Genomic DNA, 16008 nt, shown 5'->3' with positions numbered 1-16008 from the left:
CGACAGTACGAGGTGTGAGGATAGCTCCCTGGCACTGCCAGGGCTAAAACCACGTTCCAGACCGTTAAAGGGCGCTCGCGGACAAAGACCCCATGGCTGCGGTCGGCGATGGTGTTTTCCGCCCTGATTTCTGAAATGGCAGAACAACCCTATTAGCCAACCCCCCACCCCCCCCCAAATTAAAAAAACCTCAGCGGAGCTCTGCTACAGATACACAAACAAAATGTGACACAATGAAGAAGCTGCATAAAAATACTTAAACCTAAGGTATTTGTAGTATACAGGATATACCCTGGCTTACCATATAAAAGTCACCAGATACTAAATAGCACTAAGTCCAAAACAAAGCAACGAGATAAAAGATTCCATGTTGGATACCGTTTCAACACGAGGTGCACTGCGGATATTAAAGGAAATCCTTCATGTTAGTAGGTTTACAAAAGCAAACATTTATCATATACATATATAAAATAAAGTTTTAGTATGATAAAACCTAGATTTTCTTAAATTATTTTTTAAAAGGACATCAAACTATATAATTGCTCAAGAGCGAACTTTAGTGTTTTGGTGAGCTGTAATTCACGTGACTTGTAGCAGTCGCATTTGGTAGGTAATACATGTAGCATTTTCTATCTTGCTCTTTCTTTTGGGACCATATCTAATCGACAGAATTACTGGAGGCCCAATAAGTTACCTCAGAATTATTTGCTGGAATCAGGCAAATGGCAGTTTAGGAGCTTAAGTAAAGGAATTGTAGTGTTTTTTGTTTGTTTTCTTTTTTTTTTTTTTAAGAAGAAAAAATCCAGTATAATTGCACATTTACATACAAAGAAAAAAAAAAGAAGCACAAAACAGATTTTTTTCTTCTTTTTTCCAAAGAAGAGTTCTAAATTGATAAGAAAAAGTAACACACAGCACAACTGAAGGAACGCTGTAGAGCATCTACCTTCCCTGCCTTTATAAGGTCACTGGGTACTTCTTGAGGGAAAATAAATGCTACCAGGTACCGGCAATTGTTAGCAGTCAAAATTCACAGAGCAGATGACGTTCATTCAAGCTAAACCTAGGCTTCTACTTAGTACAGTGTTACAACAATGTCTGACAGGACTAATTAATTCATACAGGGAATCCTGGAATATACATATTCCTAAGCATTAAAAGCAAGTGAGTTCTGTGGGCAGATATTCCGGTTCACTTGCGTCTATGAGCTCCAACCATTCTAGCTATCACTGCTTTCTGTGGAGCTCTCCCTAAGTGCTTCCTGCCATGAAGTGTGTTTGGTGGCTCTCATTTACCCTGTAGAAGTACAAGTGCTTCCCCTTCCTCAGTGGGGGTGAGTTTAAGTACCGGGTAGCTGTTTACATGTAACTTGGGGATGCCCCTACCACTTTCACCCCCAAATTAGGAACTGAACAAAAAGATTTATTCAAATACAGTTCAAATTCATCTGTGTAGTTTTCACCAGGACACGTGACTGAGTGGTCAGCTGACAAAGGGAATGTTTGCTTGGGAGAGGAAAGCAGAGACAGAAAATTAAAATGCCCACAATTCTCTCCAAGTCAGACCAGGGTGTACATTAAATTGGATAGAAAATGGTGCTTATTTGACCCAACTTTTGGTCTGTGCCTTTCAACTCCCTTTAGCTGCCTTCACCAGTGTGTCAAGACGACAGGAAAGACCATTCTAACTCTGTATTCATATCCACAGAAACACACTTCATCAAAAACACCCATTATCAGTGGAGAACGTTTCAAACTCAGTGAGGGCATCGATTTCTTTTTTTCTCCAGAACAAAAAACCAACAACCACATTATATACCTTTCTAGGTAAAGTTATATCGGAAAGCCCACCTAGTTTAAGACCACAGAGGTAATATTCACTGAGGCCTTTTGATTTCAAGAGGCCAGATTCAATACTCCCACAGAGCCCTTCTCTAAGACTACGAGAGGCGTCTGGAAGGGAAAGCGAAGCCAGCCCCCCTACTGCTCAGGAAAGAGGTATGTAAGACCACCATACCCTTTTCTAGAGGGCTTTCTGCAATTCCTACTTAAAACACACACACACACACACACACACACACACACACACACACACACACATACAGATTAGACTATCTGAACTACACTTCTCAAAATTTAAAAAAATGAAAATAAATAAAGGAATGATGGCTACTTTTGATTTTTACACCCAAGGAACACATCCTAGACTTTAAATTTATCTCATTAACAAACTTTCTTTTCTCTTTCTTCTTATTTTAAAAGCGAAGACATCTCTTTTGCCAGCTGCAAAGGCATTGAAGCACAATAAAGGCAAGAAAAGACCAAGGGAATCTAACCCTCCACAAAAGAATCCCAAACTGACAGAACGAAACTGAAAAACCAGATCCCACCAACGGCTTCTGCCTGCACGGCCTGGTTCCCCATCTTCACTTTAATAAGGCAGCGCTGACGGCCAAGGCTGTATGCACTGCAGTGGTCTCTTCTTGTACTAACGCATTCTCTACGTTTTCCTTTTCCTTTCTTCGTTTAAATAAAAAAAGAAGGAAATCACTGCCCATTTATTCTTTGACTTCTTCTCCGTGATCTTGTGACTCCAATTTACATTTGATCTTGCTCCAGTATTCGGGTGACACGGGAGATACAGGGTCATGTTCAGAGCAGCAGAGACGGCCTTCCAGGGCGGAGGGCACCAGAGCCCCCTTTTCATGATCTTTGCAAAACGACCGTGGACAGAACTCACAGAAGGACACGGCCGCGCCGCTGCACTCACCGCACTGATGCCACGGGCACTCCCACTTTCCTAGTGCGGGCGGGAAGAAGGGAAGGAGCCCAGTGAGTGCCTGTCCCCAACGCCCACGAGACACCCCACTTCCCACCTTCCTCTCGGACTGGGGACTGAACGCCGTCGACTACGACTCCAAACCGCAGCCGACAGAGGTCTGGGTGCACCTGTCAGTGTGGCTGCGAGCTACTGCCCCGAACTCAGCTAGGAGCCAACTACCACCTGTGGCAACGGACAGTAAGACACCCGTCCTTGTTGGCCCACGGGCGCCCCCATTTGCACTGAGACAGATTTTTCACCAGCAAACTCTTTGCTTGCTACTGTTGCTTGTCCTCTCCAACGCCTCCTACCCCACGGCTCCGCACGGGGGACTGGGCCGCCCGTATTCTGAGCCGGGCATGGTGGGCAGAGATGGAGTCGGGCGGGGCCTGCAGGCCAGGCTCACCATAGGGCGGCTGGGGCAGGTTGAGGCAGAGCAGGTGGTAGGCCTTGGGGCAGTCCTTCCTGTCGCACATGACCAGCTCGCCGCTGTCCCCGCACTGGAAGCAGTGATCTTCATGCAGCTGCTTCGGCTCTGTTTTAATTTTTCGTCTCTTCTGCTTCAGCTTAGCGTTTTTTGCCTTTTCTTCAGTTGTGGACGCACATGCCGACTGGCAGGAAAGAGGGGGTCACGGTTTTAACGATCGTGCGTGAAGCTTTACGTAAAAGGGAGATCCTACAACCTCACATTCGTTTAAGTTCACCTGTTGTTCGGTTACCTAAAACACCAGGAGGGCTTACCCTGTCACGGAACTGTAGTAAAAATAATTCATTTTTCATTGATTTTTGAATAGGTGTTTGTTTTTTTTTTTAACTGCAAAGACAACTAAGATAGCATTCACAAACCATAAAGTTCACCAATTTAAAGTGTATAATTCGGATACACTAAAGTGTATTAGGATAGTGTGAATTTTTTTTGAAGTTTTTGAAAAAGATCTTGCTAACTTCAAATTCAATCAGCAACACAGACATTTTCAGAACCTAACAGTTCTCACTAAGATATGCTCTAGTGGGAGGCCGGAGTCTCAACTCTGGGTAAACGTAACTGCTGGCCTGCAAACTAAACCAGGTCGCCCCCGGCGAGCACCTCCTGAGACAGCCCCAAACAAGCTTCTTCAGCAGCCCCTCCCCGGCCCCAGGGGAGCCCCCCCGCGGCCACTGACCTTTGGCCGCACGCCGAGGAAACCACTGCAGTTATCCGCCCCGCAGTGGCACTCCGTCCTCCCATTGCCCAGACAGTCCAGGTTGTAATTAAATGTTAGCTCCATCCCTAGAACACAAGAGAGAGAAGTGTTCAGACTCAAGTCCTGGGGGAGAGAAATGCTGTCAAAGACACACCCTCACAACGAGAAAAGAGACATCATTCTGACATGAAGACCCTTCCATCCTCCGTGTTCCACACTGAAGACAGTGATGGGAAAAAGGGAAAAAAACAAACAAAACAAGAAACTAGAGGCAAACATCCCGTCCACCAGTGATTAAAGCAAAAATAAATATTCTACAAAGCCCATCATATTCTTTTCACCGAAGTGGTCAAAGACCATGGGACTGAGACCAAGAATCTGAAATCTGTGCTCAAGAAAAATGGGTTCTAGTTTAGCTCTCTTTTCTAAAACTAATTTACACTAGTTTCTAAATAAGACGACCGTGGAATTGTCACAGCCATACCATTTCCAGTAATTAATGCCTCACATTATGATCAGAAAAGACTTCAAAATGCACATTTACTACATACACCAAAGACCCAGGGACTCAAACTAGGAGGTCCAAGCGTGCTTTCGTTCGTCTTTTTTTTTTTAATTTGGCCACACCAGGCAGCAAATAGCAAATTGAATGTACACAGTCAGTCCCCTGCTTTTTACACATAACAGATTCTTAAGAATGTGTGCCAGAGTTAAACAAGGGACTTCCTGTTATGAAGTGGTTTCTTTCTCAGAAATTAAAAAAAATTGTGTTAAGTACTGAATTTAAACCCTGTCTTTTTGCCGTTGCCTTTAAGGACAGATTTCTAGCATTTTAAAGGTTTTTTTGTTTTGTTTTGTTCTTTTGGCCACACCGCTCGGCTGCAGGATCTTAGCTCCCCAACCAGGGACTGAACCTGGGCCCCCGCAGTGAAAACACCAAGTCCTAACCACTGGACCGCCAGGGAATTCCCAGTTCAAGCTTTCTTTAGCTGGACCTCAGCAACCCACAGCGAGTGCTAGAAACACAGTTTACATCCCTTTGAGCTACAGCATTTCTCTTCCCACCCATTTTTCTACAGACTTAACAAACGAGAAATTAAGTCTTGCTGTTATTGATGCTGGATGGGTAAGGAAAAATGAAAGCAGTAACTCTGCTTTGAGAAGCGTTTTATGTCTAATTTGAAACAGACTGATTTTTCAAACTAAAATACAAAACAAAAAACCCCCCACAAACAAACGAAGAAACCAGTTGATGGTAACAACTGGTTAATATTTTCTTTAATATTAAAGAAAAAAAAGGAAACAAAAGCTTAAACATTTGGTTACATTATACAGACAGCAATAATTTGGAGAACTAATTCAGCAGGATCATAGACACACAGAATTCTGTGATACCCTCTCTTACTAAGCTCCCTTTTGCAGGATATAGACGTTCACTTCCTACGGGCAGGTAACAATTCTAAATATAGCTCTTTATCTTATTTGAATAAATACTTGAGTGTCAAACTTGTCTGACACTTGAGTGTCAGAACGTCCTGCCCTCAAAGACATACTTGCTTTCCGGGGAGGGGGCAGTCCCTTTTACCTGCAGGAATGTCACAAAGAGCAAAAAGGCCAACTCGAACATCTCCATTCACCGTCCACTTTTGTGTTTCACAGTTTGGATTACAACTGTGGTTCATAAAGCGAGAATAATTTCCCTTCGGGCCAGCGTCAATGATACGGTCCTTCAGAAAGAAAAGAAAGGAGAAGTTCCTTTGACATGAAACTGAGCATAAGCGTGTCTGAGAAACATCCAACTCAGGCGAGAGCCACGAGGCAGCACTGTTTGCCAACAGCTGAGGTCTGACGACCGACAGCTCCGAAAATGTGCTCGCGGCACAACTGACTAAGTTCTCTACTTTACATGATGACCAAGTCAAAAGCAAGTACGATAAAGTGGAGTTTAGTTTCTTTTAAAGTTTGTTTCTAGAAACAAACACACCACAGAATAATGCGAATTAGATCAGCTGGCCATGGGCTTAACGAAAGGTATTTTCTGAGTAGAGTGCTCTCAGTTTGGATGCTACTTGTGACGGGAACTAGGGTGTTTTGCTGTCAGCCCTCCTTTCCTGCTCTAAGCAAGAAGCAAACCTTGTAGGCGGGTAGACGGATGACAGCTTAGGCCATAAAGAGGGAGGAAGGAAAAACAAGAAACTTCTCTGAATGAAGACTTGGAGATCTGTCTGATGGAAGGGCTAGAGTTTGGGATATAATCTTCATAGTCTATTTTTACTTACACAAAAGTTCAAAATACCATAAAAAGCTCAACATTTTGGCTCCCTGAATTTAAACTCTGATAGTCTGGGAAAGCTCTAGAAGATGGAGCCTCCCAAGTGTTGTCCAGATGGCTGGAGGGGTCACCGGCATTGAGGCTAGGATTTAAGGGGCCAATCAGCAGTCACAAATAAATGGCATTTTATGTTTATAAAGTATATGTTCATGAAGGTGGTAAAACTTTCAAGCAATGACATATCAGTTAAAATAGTACTTCTCTGAAAAGATTTCTGGTTCTTGTAAGGCTATTCTGACTCAGTTTTAGAGACAGCCTGGAGCATAGGAAACATGGGTACTAGTCTTGGCCCGTCATTAAACTGTAACAAGATATCCAACAAATCACTTATGGCTGGATCTCAGTTTCTCGTCCTCTGTAAATCAGAGGACCGTGTTTTTTTTTAAAATCTTTTACTGGAGTATAGTTTTATTGAAGTATAGTTATTGGTGTACAATATAAGTTACAGATGTACAATACAGTGAGCCACAGTTTTTAAAGGTTATACTCCAGAGGACTGTTGAAGAAATTAAATGAAATAGTTTTGCTGTAATGTGCATCAAACAGTACTCACAATTACATGTATTAAACCAGAAGTTTTACTGTCATTTTTCTTTTGACAGCATTCATTTTTCCTAACTCATAAGAAAAGTTTAGATATATAGAACAATTTACAGTTAGGATTTTTGCTAAAGCAGAACTTTACTGGTGGTTTATAACTTCGAATTACAGAGCTGATTCTCTCCCTTGGAGATAAAGAAACTGTGGGCCAGGTCTTTCAGTAACTAAGAGCTGGGACTCAAATCCAGATGTGTCAACCCTGTTCCTGGTCGTCTTCTCATTCACAGCGCGTCTCACATGACCTGTGCAAGGCGCCAGTAATCATTCACTTTTGTACTCTGGTATAATGAGCATATTATAGTGGGACACACACTGGCTACTGCAAACCATTATAATTTGCTTGAGAAAAACCAAATGAGAGGAAGGAAACTGAGTTTAACCTAAGACCACCAAACTAAACCAAAAAATCCTTTTTTCTTACCAAAAAAAAAAGCAATTTTACCTTGGTAACAGTTAACATATAAAAATTAGTTACACTGTTCTCGTGGGCTCGCTTGATTCGCAATCTGCATTCTTCCTCATCAATTAATTCGCCAACATATTCATTTACAAATTCACCCTGCAGAGGAGCACGCAATATATAAATGTACAATCAGTGTAGCCTATTAGAAAGCATTCCTTAACACCACATGTATAATCCGAGAATTAACCAAAAACATTCCTGGAAATACAACTGTAGTACAAAATAAAACCAGAAAATTGACATTGGTACAATCTACAAGCCTTATTCATATTTCACCGATTTCACAGGCACTCATTTGTGTGTGTTATGTGTGCATGTGTGTAGTTCTATGGGATTCTACCAGGTGTAGAGTCAGGTAACCACCACCACAAGCAAGACACAGAAGTGTCCCGTCAGCACAGATGCCCTGTGCTTCTCCTTCATAACCACACCCATCCTCCATCCCTAATTTGTTCTCCAACTCTATAGTTCTTCTAAAAATTTATTTTATTGAAGCACAGTTGATTTACAATGTTGTGTTAATTTCTGCTGTACAGCAAAGTGATTCAGTTACACATATATATATATTCTTTTTTGTATCCTTTTCCATTATGGTTTATCACAGGATATTGGGTATAGTTCCCTGTGCGAAACACAGTAGAACCTTGTCCAACTCTATAGTTTCGTCATTTTGAGAGTGTTCTATAAATGGAACCACAGTATGTACCCTTTAGAGATTGGATTTTTAAAGAAAAACTGAGCCGAATTCCCTTGAGATCCATCTAAGTTGTGTGCTTTAACAGTTCATTCTTCTGTCACTGCTGAGTGCTGTGCCACAGCAAGCACGCACCACAGTCTGTGTGACCGGTCACCGGCTGGAGAACATGTGAATGGTCTCCAAGTTTTGGCGATTACAAATAAAGCCGCTGTCAGCATTCTGACACAGTTTTGTGCAGAGAGAGGTTTTCATTCCTCTGGGATACAGGCTGGGTCATACGGTGAGCACATGTTTAATTTTTTAAGAAACTGCCGAACTGTTTTCCAGAGTGGCTGTAACCACTGCGCATTCGCACCCTACTCTCCCCAGGTATGAGAGATGCAGTTTCCCCACGTCCTCACCAGCATGTGGTATAGTCCCTATTTCTCATTTTGCTGTTCTAACAGGTGTGTAGCGATAAGCTCCTTTTTAAATAAGTGTAAACACGGTACACTCAACCTTTCATGTTTACAAATGCATAAGCATTAACCCTTTTACCTCAAAAGCGTGGCTGATTCAGTCTAGGACAACAGCATTAGCTACAGGACTTACTGGTGTTACCAATACATTTTTGAGGCAAAGAAATGTCTTAGGAAGTAAATTAAAATGTATTTGCTTATTGTTTCACCAGACTTGTGTTCCTCCCCCGGCCCCCGACACAAATTCTCACTAGCCGTTCTCATAGCTCTTAGTATCACAGAACTGAGAGTACCAGTCATCTCAAGAGTACTATATTGTATTTTCTGATTTTGATGAATCATTAAGAGCATAAGCCAATGTCCTTTCTCTACTGATAAAAAGACCAGATTGTGATTTCTGTGTAAGAGAAGGGCGCCTGCGGGTCAGCCTTTCCCTGGGCGGCCGGGCGGCCGTTGGTGAGATGGGGGAGGAGCCCCGTCTGCTTCAGGCAGCCACACGCTCGTTTCAGCTGGGCCTGGTCACCATATGAGTGCACCTCAGGCTTCTTCTCTCCTCCATTTTAACTGACAGTACAAGCTCTGACAAAGAGAAAAGAACCGCGCTTCATCTCTAACTGCAACACCACGACAGGACCGCTCTGCACGTTCGGGTACTACGCACTGTCGGCCCCGAGTGGCTTTTCCTACACCCAGTGTGGACTTGGACCCCGGCTGCTGAAAACACTCTGCACCTTTGTATGGTATCACCGCCCTCACCAGGTACAAGATTTCATGGCCGTCTTGGCTGCACTGCCACCTAGTGTTACTTTATTCTATGGCAAGTTTCCTTTAATGAAAACCTACAGAGCAGAATTTAAACCAAATCAGCTCTGCTTCATTTTTTTTTTACAAATTGGTATTCAAGTTAAGGTTTCATTTGAAGAAAGGGTTCTGTGGCTTTAAAGGCCTGAAAACCATTTATTATAGTTTATATTTACTATTCTATGAAAATTGGTGAATACAGAAAGGTGAAAGTGCTGATATCAAACATGAGGCATGCAAGTCTCGTAAACTCGATACCACTGTGAATAAATGTCTCTAGCTATTTTGTAAAAGAAATATTTTAGGCATCCAAAAAGTGACAAATCTTTAGCTTCAAAGAGTTGCTCACTGGACTTAAAACCATTAACTGTGAATTCAATTATGGATAAAAATAACAAAATAAAGAACTTTTGGGGAATTCCCTGGTGGTCCTGTGGTTAGGACTCCACACTTTCATTGCTGAGGGCCCAGGTTCAACCCCTCGTTGGGGAACTAAGATCCAGCAAGCTGCGCAGCGTGGCCAAAAAAACAAACAAAAAAAAAACTTTTAAAATGCTAGAAATCTGTCCTTAAAGGCAATGGCAAAAAGGCAGGGTTTAATTCAGTACTTAATTTTTTTAATTTCTAAGAAAGAAACCACATCATAACAGGAAGTCCCTTGTTTAACTCTGGCACACGTTTTCAGGAATTGTTACGTGTGAAAAGAAGGGGACTGACTGTGTACATTCAATTTGCTATTTGGTTTCTGTCCCCTAAGTATGCCCAAACCTTCTCCATGTTGCTACAAAGTCTTCATGATTATGCTGTTCAGTGACTGTATGTTTCTAGCTATTTTGTAAAACACCAATTGTCTTAACATTAGCAATTCCTCAAGTGCTAAAGTGCAGAATAATCCCGATCGTATTTTCTTTTCTCTTAATTATATCATTAATTTAGTAACTTAGAATATGGTTTAGAATAAATGTAACCACTATTAAAAGATGTTAACATGGTATTAAACTGGATAGATTTCAGGATGGCTCCCCAAACTCCCCTGTGAAATCATAAGCAAAAATTTGCAAGTGATATGCAGGGCATTAAAGTAATATCAAAACATGTGCCTTATATAATGCCATTCTAAACGCAGATGGCCTTTGACCAAGAGACCCAATCCACATACCCAATGCATTGGCAAATCCTGTTGGCTCTACCTTTAAAATGTCAGAAATCCAACCACTTCCTTCCTACTCAACTACAACCTGTTAGTCCAGGCCACCAGCATCTCTCTCCGGGACTGTAATGGTCTCCTTTTTATTGCTCTCTCCCCATTATCATAAATTCCCCACAGCACAGCCCAAGTTACTCTTCTGAAGCCCAGACCCTTAAGGTGGCCCCCATGACCCCCGCCTGCTGGTGCTCACGCCGTCATGTAATCCTCTCCCCTGGAGAGAGCAGGACCCGTGACTTGCTTCTAAGCAACAGAATGTGGCCCAAGTGACAGGATGTGATTAGGTGAGTTTGTTACATTAGGACTTCAGCATCCATCCTGCTGGAGCGTCTCTCTCCCTCGTTGGCTGTAAGGAAGCAAACAGCCATGTTGGAGAGCCCCATCTGGCAGGGAACTGCGGGCAGCCTCTAGAAGCCAAGAGCAGCAAAACAATAATAACAACAAACCCAAACCAAAAACACCTGATGCTCTCAGACCTAGCGCTGTGAAGAACAGAATTGTGCCAGCAGCCGCGCAAGCTGGGAAGCCGGATCCTTCCCTAGTTGACGCACAAGAATGAGAATCCAGCCAGGTCAGTGCCTTGACTGCAACCTGGTGAGCCCCTACGTAGAGGACCCAGCTACACAATGACCTACAGGATCTGTGGGCTAGTACACTGTGTGTTATGCTGTAAGTTGCCAAGTTTGTGGTTATCCTGTTAAGCAGCAACAGAAAACGAACACATCGAGGCAGACGGATGCCCTCCCTACTAAACTCAGCCAGAAGTCCCTGTCCCGAGGCCGACGAGGCCCTGCACGACCTGGTCCTGCTGCCCCTCTACCTTGCCACCCGCCCACCCCCCGGCCCTCCTCGGCTCCCTCTCCAGCTCCCTGCTGTCCTGGCACAGGAGGGCCTTCACTCCAGCTTGCTCTTCCACACGCACCTGCACGCCCTCCTCACTCACACGTTCGGGTCAGACCTTCCTGAACCCAGTCCCTGTCACCCCTACCCTCTTCGACAGCCTTATTTTTCTTGGTGGCATTTGGTGGTAAGTGGCGTCATATGTCTATCAGCTGTCCCTGGTGGACTCACAAAGGTGTCCTGCTCACTCTGTCTTCCAAGTGCCTAGAACAGTACCAGGCACAGGGAAGCAGCTGAACAAACATGTGCTGAATGAATGAGTTTCACCCAAGCAATCTAACCTACAGAAATAGATGACAGATGATCAACAGAATTTAAAAATGTGTGTATGTGTGCGTACACACACACACTTACACACACACACACACACACACACACTTATTGGAAAACAGGCTATGTAAATGATGGTACATTTTATTATGGAATACAATGAGACTATGAAAAACAATGAGCTGAAATCTGTATTACTGCCATAAAAATAATTTTCTGATACATTAAGTGGGAAAAAAGAATAATATGTATGACTATATTTATGTTTAAAAAACCCTACAAATACAGAATATATGAAAATGTATTTGTATATGTGTTTATGCGTATAATTGCATAGAAAAAGTTCTAAAAGGCTACATACCAACCTATGGACAATGGTCCTCTATGGTGAGGAGACCAGGAATTGAGGGTGAAGGAGGAATTTCACGCTTTATTATCTTTTTTGAATTGTTTGATTTTCTTTACTACATTATATGGTATTTCTTCATTACAAAGGTGATTTTTTAAAAGGCAGAAAAATGCCAAGAATAATCTTAAATCCCCACTCGGCCCATCTTCTCTCACTAAACACGGCTCCAAGTTCTGTACGTTGGCAGGTGGGGGGAAGGGTGGAGGCGGGGACTTGTTTTAAAACAGATTGTTCAGGCCTGTCACCAATATTTCAGGTGGCACTGTTTTAACAAGGAACCCGGAAGATTCTCAGGATATTTAAAGGTTGAGACCCACTGTCTGAATAGCAGGATTTACTGGTGATTTTCAATTTTCTTTGAGCTATTTGCATTAAAACATCTTCTACAATGGGCATGTATTTCTTATGTTAAACAAAGAGACTGCTTTGAAAAACTGCTTCAAAGTATAAGAATGAAGATAATTTATAAGTATCAAAGATCTCAACTTTTTCCAGTTGCTTCTGTATATATGATCTAGTTTGAGACTAGTAACAACTCTTAAACAGGTAGGGCAGGAATTATGTCCATTTTAGAGATGAAGAAACTGGGGCTCAGCGAGGTTAAGTGACTTGACCAGGGCTTCATGGCTGATGAATTATGATGTTGGAGCAAATTCCTGGGGTTGCTAGTTTCTGTCTCAGTACGTCATTAACTTTACTTTTTCCTTTACAAATTTTACATCTAGTTTGCTTAACAATTAAAAATTATTTCAAATAGAATTACCAGTGTCCCTTCTCCTTCTTATGACTGATCATAGGAAACCCAAAGGTTATGTGTATTTCATTTTTTTTAATTTAAAGAAATTTTTTAACATCTTTATTGGAGTATAATTGCTTTACAATGGTGTGTTATGTGTATTTTATTACTACCTCTTTTTACTGCTCCTTCTTTGCTCAAGAAGTACCAAACTCTCAACTTCGGAAGTTTCAAAATTTTGGAATAAATCCCCATGTATTTAATCCTTATTGAAGCATTTCTAAGAGGCACAGGTCCTGGTCTGTTCCGCCACTGCCCCCATCCCATGCTACCTTCTTAATGCTCCTTTTGGTCCTGAGGCCCCAGCCTCTCCGCTCCGTCTTGATGATTTCCGCATCCGGGTAGAGCCTCTTGGTGAAGCACTGGTTCTGGCAGCGCTCCCCTGCCGGGCACACCTGCGGGTGACACTCGTACTGCAGCATTCTGTTCAGGCACTCGGACTCCAAGCCACACGGGTTCTCGTCAGCCGGCTTGCAGTTACAGCGGGGAATCTCTGACAGGTCTGCAACCTGGATCTGTACCTTTCCTATTACTTTGTTAGCCTGGACAACAAAATCACAAATGGGAGGGAGGAATTTGAACAGGACACAGGAAACACCCAGGCCCTCTTGGCTCTGCTACTGCCTTGTGGTGTGACCCTGAGAAAGGCTCTTTACCTTGATCATAATTTCCCCATGAATAAGCTAAGATTAACAGCTGTCTCTCCTTAGTTGACAAAGATATCAAAACCTGATGTGAGTTCTCACTTATTTATCCTGTGTATTTCTCCTTCTACCAGTTGATGACAATTTCATAACTGAAAACAACCGTGGGCTGTCTGGAAGAAAGGGGCTAAATCCCTTTAGTTTTATTTGGTTACACGACAAGCTGATGGAGCAAGAACAGGGTTTCCCATCAAACATATTGCTCCTCGGTATGAGGGGCTCGTCAGAGCCCCCATCATCCCAGGGCAGCAACCTCGGCTCCCAGCTGATACTCCAACAGAAGCTCTCAGGTTGTTCTGCAGAAGACTGGGTGGTAATTAGCAAAAGTTTTTATAAGACAACAAGGGCCTTCTAACTACTAAGAGAGCAATGCATTTCATCTTGTCTGTCAAAGAGCAATGTTTTCACGGGTAAAGACTCACTTTGATGTGTTTGTAAGGAGGGGGTTTTCTTGAGTTTTTTTCAATCTCTAGTGCTTCTTTACTTTCTCTTTGCGCTTTCAATTCCTGGAAACGTTTTGCAGCTTCTTCCAACGCTGCCAATAAGACCAAACAAAGTATATAAATACCAAAAACTAAATAAATAAAAACCATTAAGAGATTAGTTTTACCCTGCCTTCCCAACGCACTGAATCTGGCCTGAGGGTTTCTTTTTAAAATTATATTCTGGAAATAACCATTTACCACCAGGATAGGGTAACACTGAAATAAGATATAACTCCTTTATGGGTGAACACTGTGCCCTGTGCAGGCTGCTGCTTCGGAGGAGAGGTCCCACTTCAATGATCAGAGGTTTCCACGTGAACCAGAGAGCAGCTCTCTACCTCGTACCAGATTTAAATTCACTTTACTCTTACCCAGAAAGCTAAACTTCCTGGCAACTTGTTGCAAAAGCAGCTGTAAGGCTCTTCCTGGGAAGCATTTAGTCTTACTATCTTACTACTCTTCTGTGGCAAAGGAGCTTCACCTTGATTAAGAAGACTATGTATTTCCAGAATAATCTCTATGTTTGTAGTAAGATCACTGAGGGAACTCCTTTCACGTACACAGCACAGTCTACTACACTGAATGTATTTTTCCAGCTGACTGGATTGTGATGTGGTTCTAATGTGACTGGAAACTTATGGACGTCGGATCATAACACCTGGTGAAAATTCTCTAACACCAGAAACACGTCTTACACAAGTCAGGAGGTGTGGAGAGATCAACACAGGTGTGTTAGTTCTGAGCCACTGTGAACGTTGTCCAACGTACCTTTTTTGAAGGTCTTGTTAATACTAGTCTGTCCCTCAGCAAAGCTTTTGTCTCCTTCGACGTAAGGGAACACTCTGCCCTGGTGTACCCAGTAGTAGTCGTGAGAACCAAAGAAGAACACGGGGAAGTCCCCCAGGTCGTGCTTGAGGCCCTGGATGTTGAGCGGCACAGACCGGGGGTTGCAGATCTCCGCTGGCCACCATCTGAAAGCAGGAGGATGAAAATCGCACTACGCTTTACGTGGCTGGTGGGAGCCAAAAAACAAAGGTTTTGTACTTTGCAATTTTCATTCAGAATCTAAGGACACAAAATACCTCGCTTATCTTTTTTTTTTTTTTTGCGGTACGCAGGCCTCTCACTGTTGTGGCCTCTCCCGTTGCGGAGCACAGGCTCCGGACGCGCAGGCTCAGCGGCCATGGCTCACAGGCCCAGCCGCTCCGCGGCATGTGGGATCCTCCCGGACCGGGGCGCGAACCCGCGTCCCCTGCATCGGCAGGCGGACTCTCAACCACTGCGCCGCCAGGGAAGCCCAGCCTCGCTTATCTTTAATCCTGCCCAAACCACACGTCGTTTAACAACACAGTGAACGAATTAATGAATGAAATAGTGAACACAGACTAAACAAACTAGGCCCTAAACACCCAATCTAGTTTCTTCCTTAAAAAATTAATATTTGATATTTATAAAAGAATGTATACCATGAAAAGAAAGCATAATAATAAAGTAACAATGAACCCACTATACAACTTAAGAATCAGGATTTACCAATAATATTCCAAACCAGATTTCAGTCCTAGAAAAGTCATGTTTTTCTCCAAATGTGACATTCTTAATACCAAGTTTGTCTTTATTCCTAGTAATCAAGGGCATCGCTTGAGAATAAACTGATGCTACAGTAAAGAATGCCCACTCCCATTCAAACTGGTGTTTTCTGACTCTCTAATCAACCAGGATAAATACTTTTTGGTCAAATGTACTAGGTTTATATCAGTGTATATTTCAGAATCTAATTCATCTTAGATCATAATAAATGGGGGATTTGGGACAGGACTGAAAACATAACTGCTTCATGCGATGATGACTGGGTCCACAGCAATCACTGAGGGAACCACCT

General features: G+C 42.8%; 1 protein-coding gene across 1 annotated transcript in view; it reads right to left on the bottom strand.

Annotated features, from left to right (window-relative positions):
* Positions 1–2278: 2278 nt before the first annotated feature.
* NSD3 (nuclear receptor binding SET domain protein 3) overlaps positions 2279–16008 on the bottom strand; it is a 37346-nt gene continuing 23616 nt past the window's right edge. Inside the window, exons 9-16 of the mRNA XM_055081055.1 lie at positions 14895–15097; positions 14064–14176; positions 13210–13479; positions 7379–7495; positions 5590–5731; positions 3984–4090; positions 3227–3431; positions 2279–2799 (exon numbers count right to left, since the gene is read on the bottom strand). Of these exons, the coding sequence (XP_054937030.1) occupies positions 2558–2799; positions 3227–3431; positions 3984–4090; positions 5590–5731; positions 7379–7495; positions 13210–13479; positions 14064–14176; positions 14895–15097 (1399 nt within the window). The 3' untranslated portion in view covers positions 2279–2557. The remainder of the gene's footprint in view (positions 2800–3226; positions 3432–3983; positions 4091–5589; positions 5732–7378; positions 7496–13209; positions 13480–14063; positions 14177–14894; positions 15098–16008) is intronic.

Source organism: Physeter macrocephalus, chromosome 20, assembly GCF_002837175.3.
Source record: "Physeter macrocephalus isolate SW-GA chromosome 20, ASM283717v5, whole genome shotgun sequence".
Lineage (NCBI taxonomy): Eukaryota > Metazoa > Chordata > Mammalia > Artiodactyla > Physeteridae > Physeter > Physeter macrocephalus.
This window is presented reverse-complemented; position numbering and strand designations above follow the sequence as displayed.